General features: G+C 40.4%; 1 protein-coding gene across 7 annotated transcripts in view; it reads left to right on the forward strand.

Moving 5' to 3' along the window:
- Nucleotides 1-18187, forward strand: part of CNTN1 (contactin 1) — a 370454-nt gene that overhangs the window by 257843 nt on the left and 94424 nt on the right. For all 7 annotated transcript variants that reach the window (XM_039340676.1, XM_039340675.1, XM_039340674.1 and 4 more), the window contains 4 exons: nt 598-715; nt 2372-2522; nt 3271-3398; nt 5895-6070. In XM_039340676.1, coding sequence (XP_039196610.1) covers nt 598-715; nt 2372-2522; nt 3271-3398; nt 5895-6070 — 573 coding nt within the window. The remainder of the gene's footprint in view (nt 1-597; nt 716-2371; nt 2523-3270; nt 3399-5894; nt 6071-18187) is intronic.

An 18187-nucleotide genomic window follows, 5' to 3' on the forward strand; every position in this document is an offset into this window, starting at 1 on the left:
AATGGCAAAGATTTCGGCTTTCTTGAAGGATCAATCGCAGGAGAAGTATTTTGCCGTATGGAAAAAATGGATAGATTTTATACAATATAAGTTGGATATTAAAAAATACTATTTAGTTTTTCAATAACTTATATTTAAAATTTAAAATATTTTATAGATTTTATTCCTTTTCTTTTTTTATATATTTTCTTTTATCTTTCTCTTTTTTCTTTTTCTTTAGTCTTTTTTTTTCAAGTATTATTTTTCTGGTATTTATGTTTTTTTTATACATATATTATTGTTAACTATCTTATAGTTTGTTTATTAATGTATTCAGTATTTAGATTTATTCATGGTTTATATTTTTTTTTTAGATTATTGGAAGAAATTTTAATTAAGCCTATGTTCAGCTCTGGGAAGGTCGGGGGAGGGAATGGGAGGGTTGGGGAGGTTTGGGGATGGGTTGTTTTGTTTTTGTAAAATTTTAAAAACTTAATAAATATTTACAATAAAAAAAAAGATGTAAGGAAAAGAAAAATTACAATCTTATTCTCAAAAGCAATCGTTATTATCTTGAAATACATCATTATCTATTTTTACTATGTGTTTTACTCACAGTATTGGAAAGGAGAATTGAGATTTTCTAGCCTGAAGCTTGAAGATTCAGGCATGTATCAATGTGTAGCAGAAAATATACATGGAATGATTTATTCAAATGCTGAATTAAAAGTTATTGGTAAGTGTATTTTACTACATTATTATAAAACATTTTAGGAAGAAAAAGCAATAACTGCATTCCTATTAAGTTTCATCAGTAGTACCTACCAACTAATAATATCTGTGTTCAATTCTAACTGCTATTTTTGAATTTTAAAGTAGTTTAAATTCATTCAACTATTCAAACTATTAGGGTCAAAGGAATAGCTCACCTTAAATATGTTTAGAAGGATCTGAATATTTTGAACTACAGGTAGATCACTTAGCAACCATTCAAAGTTCTGCCAGCTGCCAGCTGGTTATGTGACCACATATCAGGTGCTCAGCAACCAGCCTGCATTTATGGCTGTTTGCATTTTCCTACAGTCACATGACCATGTTTTATCTTTTTGAACAATTTGAATATTTTTTTGCATTGTGGCTTTACATTTAAATATAAATGTGTGATAGTTTATTGCATTTTATGCTGTAGGATTGTTCCACTGAAAACAAATTGATTCCTCATTAGCTTTACACAAACTCCATGCTTGATTTGAAGAACTCTATTACATACTTAGAAGTTTGTGGATTGTGTAAAATGTATACAAATGCTTATTGTACATTTGCATAATTTGTAGTATTTTAAATTGTTATTGTGTTATCTAATTGGTGTAAACTTCTTTAGAAATATTTGAAGAATTAGAATGAAACTTGTAGAAAATGTTGTAGCATATATTATTTTAAGATAGGGAAATGTAATTATTGTCAAGGTACCTTCTTTCATGCTTGGTGGCTATGCCCTGAAGTGAAAAAATATTGAATTAAAATACAAGGGTGACTACAAGACTTAATAAAATGTCAAATCGAATTAAATCCGGAAACATTTCTCCTTGGAATACTTAAAAAGAAATTTGATAAGAAAATAAGATATATAATTTTATATATACTAACTGCGGCAAGAATTGCAATATTGGAAGGAACGCAACATACCACCAGAGGGGTTGATTATTGAGAAAATTTATGAATGTGCCGAGATGAGCAAACAAAAATTGGAAATATACATAAGGTTATTGTGCAAATTAGGTTATTGTGGGTTAGATTGAATGTACATAGTGTATATATTGTATAGAATGTAGATCCATAGTATATAAAATGACATAGTCTGCTGAATATGTACTGTATAAAGGAAAATGTTAATAATAATAATAAAAAAGGGAAAAAAAGAGAGGGACATACAGATAGACAGATTTTTTTTCTCTCTTTTGATTCTAGTGAGTTACAGTAAGGATGGAAAACTTCTGTCAACCAATAGTATTTTAAGTATTGGTGTTGATTTTAGTCTGCTATACCAAATATATCTTTTGTTTCTTTTGAGTCTTTCAACATGTACGTAGAAGAAATACATTTCTTCTACATTTCTTACTTTCTGGACTTGATTAAATATGTTTTCTTAAGTAGAATTAATGCATAAAATCATTTATTTACTTAAACTCTCTATTTTGAGAATAGATGAAACTATAATGTCTTACAAACACAACATTATGGTTCAACTTTATTTTATTCTGCAAAATCTCTCTAGGTTTTCAGTACAATTGACTATTATATGCTATTGGAGTGTCTTCAATAGACATAGGAGTACACTGGTAGAATTGCATTGTAAAGTATACATGTCTAATAATTATGTTTTTCTTCACAGTTTTACCTCCAACCTTCGAATTCTATCCAATGAAGAAAGAGGTTTTGGCTGCAAAAGGAGGGCAGGCTATAATTGAATGCAAGCCTAGAGCAGCTCCTAAGCCAAAAATTACCTGGAGTAGAGGGACAGAAATTCTTAGAAACTCAACCAGGTTAATATTACTACTGAATATAGTAAATAATCTATAAAGCATTATTTGAGAGTTCAGTATCAAATTAAAAAAAACTGTGTTTCTGCATGGTTTGGCCTGAATATAAGTGTGCCACAGAAATGGGAAATTTTGTTAATAAAACAGAAATTGTTTTAGGCTAGTCATATTGGTCTTCTTCATAGTTAGGTTGTGTGAAGAAACATTGTTAAAGGAAAACAGGTTCATGCATTTTTTTCTTTTCTTCAAATTCTGCATCTCCATCAGTATAGCTAGTTTATTCGTTCGAGCTTTGTTTATTGCATAGCTGCAGCTTTTTCACACACCTCCCCACATACGCTGTGTCTCTCTGTGTACTGGGATTAAAACAAAGCAAACCCTTCTGTGTCCTACTGGTGTCATCTGGTTCCTAGAAAGTGTTTTTTTTTTCTCCAGTAACAGTAGTTCAGCATAAGCTAGATAGTTGCCAAGATAAAAAGTGCCAACTTTTTGCCCCCATTGAACTGCTGTGTAATAGTGGAAGATACGTTTGTTTTGCATGGGCAATTGGGTAACTCTCCCCCTTTCCTGGAGTTAAACAGCACAAAGTGAACAAATGGCAATGATTATTATAGGTATGAAAAGACTATGTATAACTGGCAGGAGAGAAAAAAAATGTGGAATGTACAATGCCATGCTTCCATTTTCATCCACATTTTCTCATTATTCTATTACTGATTCTCAATTTTTTTAACAATTTCTTTTTTAATAGGATACATATATGGTATGATGGCAGCCTAGAAATTATTAATGTTACAGCAGCAGATGGAGGCAATTACACCTGCTTTGTGGAAAACAACAAAGGGAAAGCTAACAGTTCTTCTGCTCTTATAGTCACAGGTAATTCTCAAACTTCTCTACATTCTCAAAGTTAAGTATAGCATGGACTTCAGATTACGTATGTTGAAATCCTTTTCAATGTTCTAAATAAATCTGGGTTAGTTTGATAAGCCTATTAATTTAGTCATTGTATATAACAAAATAATATATATTTCTTATATCTTGTCTCCAATTTGGATTACTGACTTTTTGTATGTGGATCACTGAGCTTACACTTTATAGAAGAGTAGCTGTATTATCTAAAGCAGTAGTCCACAGTCTTTGTGGCTTGGTGGCCTGTCTGTGGGGGGAGAGCAGACCTGGGCTGTGTGAGTGGTGGGCTGGTGTGTACACACGTGGATGCAGCCCTTGCACGAGTGGCAGGCCAATGCATAGGTGAGCAGCTTGACTTGTGTGAATGATGGGCTGGCGTGCATGTGAGCAAGTACCCTCCGGCCCACTGCTCTGCAAGTTGAGCTGCACATTCATGCACGCTCTGGCCAGCACTCTGAATAGCCTAATTCTGAATAGGCTACGGCCCAGTAGTGGGCCATGGCCTGGGGGTTGGGCAGTGCTTTTTTGTAAAAAAAAAAAAAAAAAGTTCCAGAACTCACACACAGCTCTGGCTCCAGTCGAAAGCCCTTAATGGAGTGGGGGGGACCACTTTAGGGAGCTTCCAAGGTGCAGATCACATGAGCAGTGTCAGCTGACAGACACCATTGCCGCGGCTTTTGAGAGGGCATTGGTTCGGAGCTGGCATGTCTTCTGCCACCTCATCCTCCTCCACCTCTGATGACACAGAGGCTTCCTCCAGAGCCAGAGTGACCAAGGCAGCAGCAGCACTGCTGCTTTGGGAGTGCGCCTGGTCCCTCGAAGAGATGCACTCCAGGAGTCAGTCCTGGTCCCTGGTGGCCAACACAGGGGTGAGGACAGGTGGCGGTGATGGGGGGAGCCCCATAAACCAAGGCAGAGAAGAGGGTCTACTTTCAGGGTCGTGGAAGTGCTTCCAGGTTGACCTTCAATGCCCCCAATTTCCCCAGGCAGCTTCCTTTCACCGAACCAGAGTTTTACTCGCACTGGCAGCTTAGAAGGAGCCAGTTCTTCTGTTCAAAAAAAGGTGCCGGAATGCTGTTCCATGCATTCTATGACAAAAAAAGCACTGGAGTTGGGGGACCCCAATCTAAAACATTCAGCAAAGAGTCTTGTGACAATTGACACATTTATTAGAGCATAAGCTTTCTTGAGCTATAGGCTGCTTCATTAAATGCATAGTTACTCATATATTAAAAGTTAAAATCAAGTACATACATATTTATTTGTATATATAAGTGAGCGAGGAAGAATATTTTATATCAGATACATAATAAAAATGATTTGTATTGGAGTACAATTTGCACTAGTCAAATAGAAGTGGTTAATTATTTCCTCAGAGTAACACATATCATAACATTATAGAGTAATATTTTATATAACTTTAAGCTAGATCTGATTCACATAATTTTAAACATGATTAAGTTCAAATCATAGGCACCTAATCATTTAACTAGTGACTGTTTATAGCACTATTATTCAAATAATATTGGAGTAATTCATAGAAGTTACTTTAAATATTATTGAGGAATAGGAAATATTTTGTGCACATTCTTTATATTACTAAGAATAGAATCTTATACAAAAAGTAGCAATTTGAGTATGTTATTTTTAGGTAAATTCATTTAATTCTGAACTTCCATGTTATACTAATTACAATGCAGATACTCAACCTGTGATTTATTTTTGTACCCTGCAGTAAGTTTACATGGTACTAACATGACTTCACACCACCAAATTTGGTTTGAGGAGGATTTGAATATAATCTAGCCTTCGTTTTTATTGAAGAAATATTACCTCTGTTGACACAAATGCAAATTTTCTTCCACACTTTATTAAAGTCCCAATGAAGATTAAATTTCTAGAAGTAACCTCTTGCAAAATTTTAAATATTTGCTGCTTGTATTTGCTGCTACTAGTCTCAGTTGTGATCTGGAACATTATTCTAAAAGAATTCCTGACAAGAAATTGGTAATTGTATGGTAAATTCACATGATACTCCCACTGCTGGATCATTCTCTCATCAGTAGGATACAAATAAGGTATATTATTGGGGGGCGGGTCCCCAAATAGCTCTCTTATGAATAATTTTTTGACACAGGTTGTCACAGTAATTTTTACTTTTAATCCTAAAATTGGCCTAGAACTGTAAACATTATCCCTTAAAGGCTAAGTAAAAACAATTTCTACCTTTGTTCAGAAAATGAAAATTACCAGAATTTGCAAAGTATGAAAAGAAAGACCTACCAAAACAACCACAAATTTTAAAAACTTTTTACTTATATCTCTTTTGCTATTTAAATACATAGTCATCCATTGTAAAGTTGTATATTTTTCAGATTTTAAGTAGATCAAAGCCTCAGTTGTTGTATATTTAATGATTTGCTAATATATAACCACAATTTTTTTTTCCTGTTAACTGCAAAGCTGCAACAAGGATTACATTAGCACCAACTAATGTTGATGTCATTATTGGATTGAATGCTACCATGCAATGTCTTGCATCCCATGATCCTTCTTTAGACCTGACTTTTATTTGGCTCTTAAATGGATATCCAGTAGATGTTGATAAAGAGAGTGATTATTATGAAAGATCTATCATGGTAAGTTGCCTCATATTTCTCTGTTGACATATTTATATTTGGATGGTGTGATTATTTTTTCTTGGTATTTTGGGGAAAGGAGAAGAGGGAATGATTATTATGAAGTATTTCTTTTTTTCCCATATTACAGTTTACTGCAGAAGAAAGGAAAGTTACTGTCTAGAAGAAAAAGTTACTATCTCATGAGCCACAGTGTTATAACCTCCTATAAACTCATTGTTTGTAAATTCCTTAGTAGCACTCTAGCATCAAAACAAGTTATTCCAAAAGTTGCATATTTTCATGTCCGGACTTCAGGCAATATAGAATGTTGTCTATCCATAGCAACTTCTTTTGAAGTTCTTCTTGCAACTAAAAACAAAAAAACTGCACTTAGGTCACAGAATAAATCATTGATATAAATCAGCCCCACTATGATGAATCCAGCTTACTATGTTCTGTGTCAGACCACATATACTATTTATTTATTGCATTTATAGTATCTGGCATTTTTTGTTTAGGCAAAACCTTAGAGCATCCATTTCTTGCATTTTCATGGCTACTAAAGAACCTCTCAAAATGCTGCTTTGAGTACTCTATGACTGGATCCTTCGAACAGAGCCGCCCCATCTAGTGTGTTTATTTTGAGCCAAGATATTAAGATTCCCTTCACAAATGCATAAGAATGGGTGGGCAAGCAGATAGAGTTTCTTGTTTAGACACTCCCCACCCTGTGAAATACTGTGTCTCCAGAAATATGGATGACCTCCTCCCTAACAATGTTTCAGAGTCAAAAAGGAGTGCCTCACAGTTTTAAAGAGATAATTCTATGAATTATATTAAAGATTTAAATGTAAATGTTGCTTACTCGTAGCCTGGATTCTTTGATGTGTTTTTAGTGATAATCAGTTCTATGTGTGTCCATATAAACCACTGGGAGTCTATGTGGAACCATCATATACAAATAGCATAAATTAATTAAGAATCAAGCTATATATTATATTAATTAAAAAGTGCAATTTTCAGGACTATACATAGAAGGTAACCATTCTTTTCAACCACTTTTTTTTTTTTTTTGCAAAATCACTTCCCCATTTAACTTAACAGTTAAAAAAAAGGTAGGAAGCTTCCATTAGACCAGTGAAGCATTTTTCCTGACTATAGTGATCACAGGGAGGGAGTCCATTTTTGGAAATGAGCATTAAAATATTAATTCCATCTGCACAGTGGTTCCAGTGCAGATTTGAACCTGGGCTTAGACGTTGGGCAGGCAAATTTATTGTGATGGAATTTCAAGGGGGATTTTTTTTTTTTTTTGCAACATGTCTGCTGGACTTATGATAAGAACTAGAATTTCCCAAGATAGGAAAATAAATTATAACATAGAACATACTGTGTGTTATTGCGCGCACATGTGTGCTCACACAACACACCTCCCCTATATTATTAAATTAAGTTATCTTAAACTAAGGCAAAATAGTATGAGGAGAGGTGGAGAGGGAAAAATAAGTCAGAAAAATAAAAAAGACTGGAGGAGAGAAAAGGAGAAGAAAGATCTGTGGAGCAGAGACGAGAATCAGCTGTGGGGTGGAGAGGAGAGCTGACTGAGGGCAGCGCAACGACTGACAGAGAGGAGAAAGAGGCGAGCCAGTGATATAGTGGAGCAGGGAGGACAGCCAGCCAGGGAGAGGAGAGCTTACTGTGGACCATCCAGACAGCCCTGTTTGCTGGAGGAAACAGAACACTGGTGCGACAGACTAACAAATGAGAGCCATGTGGCTATGGAGCTGTCGGTGGGGGTTGTAGAACATTGCAGCACAGCAGACCAGTAGACCAGGTACTGCGAAGAACCGGATACCAGTAGTTCGGGTACTGCGAAGGACAGCACACCAGCAGACTGGGGACTGTGAATGCCAGCAGACCAGAAGACTGGGGACTGCAAATGGCAGCAGACCAGAAGACCGGGGACTATGAATGGTAACCACACAGCAGACTCATGGAAAAAGACACTATTGTGATCTGCAAAACATAGGACAGAAAAAAAAATAGGCATAATTACCTAGAGCAGAGAAGGTAGAAACAAGGTTAACAGCAAAGCACATCCACCGACAAAAAAGAGGGATTTTCAAACAATAAACTCATGAAGCAGGTAACTGATACTATTGTGGTATGCAGTACATGTTCCATGTATGTGCTTATGCCCAAAGAACACCCAAATTATACATGCATTAAATGTAAACTAGAGGAAAAAGTAAGGGACTTAGAGGCAACTCTAGCCAAACTCCAACCTACACAAGAAAGCTATACCCAAACAGAACCAAATAATGAATGAATAACTCCTGGAGGATTTAACCATATTGATAAACCCTTGGAGGAGGACAAATGGAGATATGTCACAAATAGAAGGAAACACAATAATCAAAGAAAGGAGCAGCATGCATCTATCAAACCCCTACTGTCCAATCTAACCCAACCAGAAGCAGCCCCATTAAAACTGAGCAATCAATTTCTCCCCCTAGGTGGAAATACGCAGACCCACAACCTCCCCTCAAAGAAAACATGCAGACACCTAGCAAAGAAACAACACCAAATATCTCTAAAAGAGTCACATCAACAAACACACCTGTGATAAACAGAAAAGCACCCCAGACTGCACCCCCCAAAAAAGGAAGGCGAGTGTTGGTAATAGGAGATTATATCTTCAAAGGAACAGAATCAGCCATCTGCAGACATACAATCCAGGGAGATATGTTGTCTCTCTGGAGCAAAAATCAAAGATGTGGCTGAGAACCTAACCAAAATAATTAGACCCACAGATTACTACCCTTTCCTCCTCCTTCACAGTGGGATGAATGACACAACAAAGAACCTGAGTGCAATACTGAGAGATTATAAGCAACTAGACAATAAAGTTAAGAGCTAGGAGCACAAGTAGTGTTCTTATTAGTATTCCCAATGAAAGACCAACCCTCATTGAGGGAAAAAAGAATTCTAGAAATAAATCACTGGCTAAAGAGTTGGTGTCACCAAGAAAACTTTGGTTTCCTGGACCATGGACTGCATTTCCTATGCGAAAAACTCTTGGCAAGGGATAGGCTGCACCTCACGAAAACAGGGAAAAATGTACTCGGAAAAAGATGGCCCAACTCATTAGAAGGGCTTTAACTAAAATTGAGGGGGAAGGATGACCAATCTTTAGAATCTCTAGAACACAAAACCAGTCATAAATCCCAAGAAAACAAATCAAACAATGAGGTAGAAAGTGATGAGAAAAAAAGATAAAACTCAAACAGCAATCAGAAGATCCAGGGAACATACCCACGGACAGACATAAAAGTCTTAAATGCTTATATACTAATACTCAAAGCTTCAGGAAAAAACAGGGTGAACTAGAAGCAATAGTACACGAGGGTAGGTATGACATAGTTGGCATTATAGAAACCTGGTGGGATGAAATCCATGACTGGAATGGACTGATAGATAGATACAAATTGTTCAAAAGAAATAGAACTATAAAAAGAGGTGGGCAAGTTGTACTATATGTAAGAGAATACTGTCATAGTTCTAACAGACAAAAAAAAAGTAAAGCAGAACTGCGAGGCCTGGAAATTCCTCAAAGAACATATTTATTAGTTACAGAGTATTGGCATGATCAAAAGGGAAACCAAGTCTGAAATTCCTACTAAAACCTCCCAATTACAGAGTATAATGTCCCACCCACAAAACTATGCCATCACTACGTTCCCAATATATTCATTTAGCGGGCTTTCTTATACGCCCAGTCCCTGATCGCGGGACCAGTAGATGACCTTGGTTCCCATGGAACAGAAGATTAATTTGACTAGCAAAGCACCTGGGCAAGCCCCCTCCCTCCATTCTGTGTGGCAAGTTAGAATGAGGAGAAAAATGGCTGCAGCCAGGTTCATTGTAGAGTTGACATTTGGTCTCCCTTAAAAAGAAAGAATCTCCTGTAGGGGAAACAAAAAGCATGTTAGGTATTTCTTCGAGGCTTGTGACAATGCTTGTTGTAAAATTTCTGTATTAATCTTTCTGCTTTCACATCTGTACATTTCACCCACACAGCTTCTGATAATGGATAGCCTTTCAAGATATTTTAACTTCCCCTTGTACAACCTAGAATCAAGAATTTGTTTTATCTCATAATGTGCTTCCCCCTCTACCACTATTGGACCCAGCGGTTTCTTTGGAATAGGTCTTAAAGAGGATTCAGAAACTGGCTTCAACAGACTACAATGGAAAACAGGGTGGAAAAGCCGTGGAAGCTTTAACTCCACGGCAACAGGATTTATGATTTTGGTGATGGGAAAAGGACCCAGAAACTTCAGCCCCAATTTTCTGTTGGTTAACCTTAACCTCAAATAATTGAAAGATAAACCTTTTCCCCCAACATAAAATGGTCTTTGAGGGGAGTTTTTCTTATCAGCCTGCTCCTTGTAAATCTTAGTGGCTTGGGCTAAGGCTTTCTTTACATTAGCCCAAACACTTAGGAAGGAGGCAATCCACTAATCCAAAGTTTGGGTGACAGGTAGCTCCTGGGGGTGGTAATACTAATAATACTAATACTACTAATACTACTACTACTAATAATAATAAGTTGGAAGGGAGCTTGGAGGTCATCTAGTCCAATGCCCTGCTCAGTCAGGAAACCCTATACCATTTGAGACAAGTGGCTGTCCAGTCTCTTCTTAAAAACTTCCAGTGTTGGAGCATTCACTGCTTCTGGAGGCAAGTTGTTCCACTGGTTAATTGCTCTCAGGTACTCAGGCATGGGCACAAAATCCCTCACGGTAATTATTTTAAATGGTATAAGACAGTATTATTATAGGCTACTTCAGCAAAAGGCAGAAGGTCTGCTCAATTAGTCTGCTGGTAATTAACATAGCTGTCATGGTTATGACAGATGAAACTCTTCAAAGAACTTCGAGGCATTGTTTACCTTAAAGAATCTTTATTCGAGTAGCATAGCATCAGCACATACATAAGCAAAGCCAAAATCTGAATTCCCCCCTGAGCACATAGTATCAAAGCACAATTTCCTCCTCTAATTAACAGTCATAAATCACATTCTCCAATTAGTTTGAAATGCAGGCTTTTCCTCCAGTTCTTCAACCCACCATTTCTTATCATCACTTATTTCAAAAAACCTTGGTTCCCACACCAGTTAAAATATTGTTATGTCTAACTAAATTCCCATGCACATTCCTCCTCCTCCCCCCCAGTATCATCTAATTCTAACTCTAATTCTAAGAGTAAAATATAAGAAGGAAAATGGCTGCATCTCCATATGTTGTCAAAGCAAGAACATCCGATGTTAGCAGCATTGACATACGGCCCCCCTTACAAAAAAGACAGATCCTTGAAACGTAAGGGACTGAATCTCAGTTTGTTAGCGTGTTTCCTATAGAACCTTTTGATGAGTCTGTCGGCTTTCACATCACTAGCTTTCACCCAAGTGGTTTCAGACAGCGAGTATCCCTTCCATTGTACTAGGTACTTCAATTTCCCTTTAAAAATTCTAGAATCAAAAATACACTTTACTTCATAGTGAGTCTGATCCGCTACCATGAGGGGTCCTTGAGGGTATTCAGGTATTGGGTGGAACTCTTTTCCTGTGGCTACTCTGAAAGGCGTGAAGCTGGTGCTGCTGTGAACAGAGTTATTGTAAGCCATCTTTGCAAAAGGGAGGAGGTCGGTCCAGTTGTTTTGTTGGTAGGAAATATAGCATCTGAGATATTGCTCCACCATCTTATTAGCGGATTCCGCAGCCCCATTAGTAGACAGGTGAAAAGCAGATGATAGACCTTGAGATGATCCAATTAATTTAAGAAAGCTCCTCCAAAACTTAGCTGTGAACTGCACCCCCCTGTCCGAAATTATTCGTTTAGGGGCGCCATGCAGCCGGTAGACATGTTTCAAGAACAGTTTAGTCAGTCCTTGGGCAGACAGGGGTCCTTTGCAGGTGATGAAGTGAGCCTGCTTTGAAAACAGGTCTATCACAGTCCAGATGACTGTATTTCCTCTACTTTCAGGTAGGTCTACTATAAAGTCCATAGCAATTTTTTTCCATGGTTGAGAAGGGTCTGCCATCAGCTGCAGTAACCCAGGGGTTTCCCTAGGATTCTTTTCATGGTGGCACATATAGTACAATTAAGATGGAGTGCTTCTGGCAAGTACAATTCCCCCCCCCCCTTGTAAGCCAAACCATCCCTGCATGTTAGGGAGGTTTGATTGTCCTTGAACCATTGATTGGTGAGCAGCTCTTGTTTTATTTTCTTTGCCCCAGGATAAACAGGATTAGGGGCCCTGCGAGGTGTGAGTTGAGCAGCAGTTTGTGGATTGAAGATAATTGCCTTGTTAACCTCTTCACACTGGCTTTTGTACTGGAGCAGACTGGATAGAGCATCAACTAAGAAGTTTTTCCCTCCCAGAATATATTTTAGAGTGAAGTTAAAACGGTTAAAGTACTGTGCCCAATGTACCTGTTTTGGGGACAATTTGTGGGGAGTGAAAAGTGCTTCTAGATTTTTGTGATCTGTCCGTACTTCAAAAGGCACCTTGCTCCCTTCTAGATAGTGTCTCCAGTTTAAAGCCTCCTTTTCCCAGATTGCCCGCCTCCTTTTGCTCTCAGTAAATTTTTTTGAGGTGTAGGCACAAGGTTGAAAGGCCCCACTTTGGTTTTTTTGCAGTAATACAGCTCTGACGGCCATGTCGCTGGCATCGGCTTGAATTACAAAGGGCTCCCCTGGGTAGGGGTGCTTTAGGACCGGTTCAACAGCAAATAGTCTTTTTAAATTCTCAAAAGCGGTTTGACAGTTCATAGTCCATGCTAGTGGTTGGCCCGGTTGCGGCTTCCCTCCTCCTTTGCCTGTTTTGAGTAGTTCTGTAAGGGGTAGGGCAATCTCGGCAAAGGAGGGGATGAATTGATGGTAGAAGTTGGCAAAACCTAGGAAGCTCTGGAGCTGTTTGCGAGTCTTTGGGGGCTGCCATTTAATTACAGCCTTCACTTTGGCTGGATCCATTTCAATGCCGTCGTTAGAAATTCTATAGTCAAGATAATCTAATCAAGTCTGGTGAAATTCACATTTTGACAGTTTGACATAAAGCTTGGCATTCAATAGTTTATTTAACACTTCTCTCACCAGCTTTATATGATCAGTCATATTTGTGCTTTGTATCAGGATGTCATCAAGATACACCATAACCCCTTTGAATAAATGATCATGTAGGACCTCATTAATCAACTGCATGAATACGGCTGGGGCCCCCTGTAGCCCAAATGGCATGACTTTGCACTGATAGCTTCCCATGGGGCAGTTGAAGGCAGTCTTCCACTCATCTCCCTCTTTTATCCTCACCCGGTAATATGCCTCTCTCAGGTCTAATTTAGTGAAGACACTGCCCTTAGCCAGGTGGGTTAATAAGTCCTTTAGGAGAGGGAGGGGATATTTATTTTCCATACTTACCGCGTTCAGAGATGTATAATCAATGCAGAGATGAAGAGACCCATCTTTTTTTCTTTAAACAACACAGGGGATCCCACAGCAGACTTGGCCCATTCAATTAACCCCCTTGCTAGGTTTTTGTCCACGTATTGCTGCATCTCCTCCATTTTGAGGGAGAACATAGCATACATTCTTGGTCGTGGGAGTTTGGCTCCTGGCAACAGTTCGATAAAGCAATCTTTGGGTCAGTGAGGAGGTAGGGCGTCACATTCTTTCTCGCTAAATGCCTCCGCTAGGTCCCGGTACTCACTGGGCATGAGTGGCTTGCCTGGTGGTGGTGGTGAGGCAACCATGTGGTGGGCTAAAGTTTCTTGTAACGTTCGTTGAATCAATGGGGGGCTTGGGCCCTATAGGTAGCCTCACAGTTCTCATTCCTTTCTCCCACCAGATAAACAGCTTCCATTTGTCCAACCAGGCTAATCCTAGGATCACAGCCTCAGTCATTTTTGGAGCCACCAGGAAGTGAATCAACTCCCAATGCTCACCTATTTCTAAGCATAGGGGCTCAGTTAATTGCGTAACTAAAGTCCCTCCCATCAGGGAGCCATCAGCTTGCTCAAACCTCACAGGTTTGGAGAGCAGTTTTGCTTGTATGCCCATTTTCATGGCAAATGGCAAGGTAATGATGCACCAGGAGCATCCAGAATCAATTAGCACTTTTAAATCTACTTTTGCCCCCGACTTAGGGATTATGAGTTTGGCAGGTAGTGAGAAAGGTGGGACGTTTCAACTCACCATCGGGTCATTCTCTCCTTTGTCGTCGCTGTCGAAAGAGGGTAGAGTGGGGGTGGGTCCAACCTGAGTCCCGGCATCTTCCTGTGTTGGGGATGTGACTTGGGCAACAGGTTCCTGTGTGATCCAGTTGGATTTCTCTCTCGTTGGCTGCTGGGCAGGTTTCTTTCTCGCTGTTGGGGGTAGGGGACTGGGCAATTCACTGCTCGATATCCCTGCTGTCTGCATCGGCCTGGGACTTTCAACAGCCGCAGCAGTTAGAGGTTTTCGGGGTGGTGGTTGCCGTTTGGATTGCTCTGGCCTCGACTCAGCTTTAGGTGGGGGAGGCTTCTTATAGCAGGTGAGCTGAATGTCTAGTCTTACTGCTGTCTGATACCATTCTTGCAGCTGATCAGGTACTTGCAGCTGATCAGGCGATTGTCTAATCCTTCTTTGAAGTGATGGACTAGGGACTGCTCAGGCCACCTCTCTATCTGACCAGCTATCTTGTGAAATTCTCGTATGTACTCCAGAGCAGGCCTGGATTTGTTTTTCTGCTTTGAAGGCAATGGATGGGTCCTCAAACTTTGCTCTCAGTCCTAGGAGGAAGAGATGGGGGTCCTCCAATTCGGGGGCTTGCTTGTTTATATACTGTAAATTATTCAGCCATTCGGATGCCTCCCCCTCTAAGCTGGACGCAATCACGTTGACCATAGCAGCTGGGTCCGGGTAGAGATAGGCACAGCAGTTCAGATGAGAGTGCACTTGGTTGAGAAAAAAATCAGCTTCTCTGCGTCCCCATCAAAGGTTGTTCTGAAAGGTGGAGCAATAAATGGTTGCTGGGCCCCCCACTATGGCTGTTGCACCCCCAGATGCTGCTGGCCCCACCCAATGGCAGCTGCCACATTTCCAGTGGTTGTACATTTGGGGGCTGTTGCCACCCCCCTGCTGTTGCTGCAGTACCAGCAGCTGTGGCATCACGAGTTGCCATAGATCTCCCAATGGTTGCTGCCTGGGTGGTGCTGCTGCTGTCCCCCCTGCTGCTGGTCAGCAGGGAACTGTGGCACCCTCAGTTGCTGTAGCCCCCCCAATGGTTGCTGAATGGGTGTGGGTTGTTGCCATTCCTCCTGCTCCTGGTCAGCAGGGAGCAGTGGCATCATCAGTTGCTGTAGGCCCCTCTGCGGCCTCGGAGGGGGTTGTTGCTAGATCCGCATAGTTTGCGGGTGCCTCAGCGGTTGCTATACATTTGGGGGCAGCGACCAACCCCCTTGCTGTGGCCATCCTCCCACCGGTTGCTGGTCTCCTGGCCTCTGCATCACCCCAGGTTGTTGCAAGGCCTCTATTAACTGCTGCAAACTCAGGGGCTATGACCACCCCAACTGCTGTTGCCTTGGCAGAGACTGCTGACCTCCCCCCTGTGGGGGTGCCATATCCCCCATTGCTGCAGCGGGCCCAGGCTGGGTGATCGATATACACACCGGTCTGAGGATTGGCTGTCCAGACAACTTCCCAGGCTCTCATCTCATCGGTGGCGGTCAGGGCTTCTGGAGGGGCAGCAACTGGAGCTGTCTCTCTCTGTGGGGCTGGAGGTCCTGGTATGGGGGCAGGAAGGGTGCCTGATCTGCGAAGGAGGGGCTGGGGGTTCCTCTCAGCAGGAGTTGGTATCTGCCTGGTCGATCATCCTGATCGCTGCCATGTGGAGAACAGGAAGGTTGCTCTCTGCTTCTCATCTCTAGCTCCTCGAACCTTTCCACCAATTTCTCTACTGACTGACTATGAGCTGCGGACAGATATTTCCACTCACCCAAGTCCTCTGTGGCAGACGATTTGGTAGTTCTCCACCGATCTGGGGAATGCGATATGTGGGAATCCTTTCGTGGTAGCTCAACTCTTCAAAGAACTTCGAGGCATTGTTTACCTTAAAGAATCTTTATTCGAGTAGCATAGCAGCAGCACATACATAGGCAAAGCCAAAATCTGAATTCCCCTCCCCTGAGCACATAGTATCAAAACACAATTCCCTCCTCTAAGTAACAGTCATAAATCACATTCTCCAATTAGTTTGAAATACCGGCTTTCCCTCCAGTTCTTCAACCCGCCATTTCTTATCATCTCTTATTTCAAAAAACCTTGGTTCTCACACTAGCTACAATATTGTTATGTCTAACTAAACTCCCATGCACATTCCTCCTCCTCCCCCCAGTATCATCTAATTCTAACTCTAATTCTAAGAGTAAAACATAAGAAGGAAAATGGCTGCATCTCCATATATTGTCAAAGCAAGAACATCCAATGTTAGCAGCATTGACAATAGCATCTGAGCTACTGCTCCACCATTGTGTTCGCTTGTTCAGCTGCCCCATTAGTACTTGGATGAAAAGCTGATGAAAGCCCCTGACTAAACCCACTAAGCTTAACGAACTCCAGAACTTCACAGTAAATTGAACCCTTCTGTCCGAAATAATCCACTTAGGAGCTCTATGGAGCTGATAGATGTGCTTCAAAAACATCTTGGTCAGTTTCTGAGCAGAGGGAAGTCATGAACAAGTGATGAAATGTGCTTGTTTGGAAAATAGATCAATCATAGTCCATATTACAGTATTTCCCTTGCTCTCGGGCACCATAAAATCTATAGCTATTTCTTCCCAAGGCTGGGAAAGATCAGCTACCTGCTAAAGCAGCTCTGAGGGCTTTCCAGGGTGTTTTTTCATAGCAGCGTAGGTAGCACAGCTTTTCACATAGGTCCTTTTTCATGCCTGGCCACCAAAACTGCCTTCACACCAAATGTAATGTTTTCAGGAACCCAAAGTGACTGGCCTGCTTTGCATCATGACTGCGCCAAAGGAGTTGGATTCTAAGGGCACTTGGGAGGTACAGCTTAGAACACTACCATGATAGCCCTCCCTGAAGGATTAATAGAGACATTGTCCTTGAACCAGATGTCAGTCTCTAATTTCTCTTTAAGTTTCTTCAGTAAGCAGTCATCAGGGCTGATGGATTGCTTTCACAATTGAGTTCTAGTGGTTATCTGAGAGGCAGATTGCAGTAGAGGAATGATAGAATTAATGACTTCCTCTGGGTGGCTTTTAAACTGAGGCGTCCTAGACAAAACATCAGCCAAAAAATTGTTACCCCATGGAAGATATTTTAAGGTGAAATTAAAACATTGAAGTATTGAGCTCACTGGACTTGTTTCAGGGATAATTTATGGGGAGTTTTCAGAGCCTCCAAATTTTTGTGATCAGTCCACACTTCAAAAGGTATCTCTCCTCCTTCCAAGAAGTGGCGCCATGTTAATGCCCACTGCACTGCAAAAGCCTCCTTCTCCCAAATGGTCTATCTCCTCTCTGTGGGTGTAAGGTTGTAATTCCCCCCTGTGATTTTTTGTAAGAGGACAGCCACGTCACTCCATTGGCTTGAATGATGAACTGCTTTTCAGGGTCAGGGTGCTTGAGAACAGGTTCAGCTGTAAAGAGTCTTTTTAGTTTCTCGAATGCAACTTGGCATTCTAGGGACCATAGCAATGGCTGACAAGGTCAGAGTTTCCCCCCTCTTTCCCCATCTTCAGTAAGTTAGTGATTGGCATGGCTATCTTTGCGAAAGAGGGGATAAATTGGTAAAAGTTAGCAAACCCCCAAAAGCTTTGAAGCTGTTTACGGATGCGTGGGAGTTGCCATTCCAATATGGTTTTTACTTTTGCAGGGTCCATTTCTATTCCCTCATTTGAAATTTGGTACCCTAGATTGTCAAGGCGTGTCTGGTGAAACTCATATTTAGAAAACTTTGCACAGAGTTAAACTCTCAGCACTTTGCAGACCAATTTAATGTGCTCTTTCATAGTCTCAGTGTAAATGAGAATGTCATCAAGACAAAATAAAATCTCTTTGTACAAATGATCATGGAG

The sequence above is a fragment of the Crotalus tigris genome, unplaced genomic scaffold (assembly GCF_016545835.1).
Source record: "Crotalus tigris isolate CLP2741 ecotype Arizona unplaced genomic scaffold, ASM1654583v1 scf7180000017753.6788120, whole genome shotgun sequence".
In the NCBI taxonomy this organism is placed as follows: Eukaryota; Metazoa; Chordata; class Lepidosauria; order Squamata; family Viperidae; genus Crotalus; species Crotalus tigris.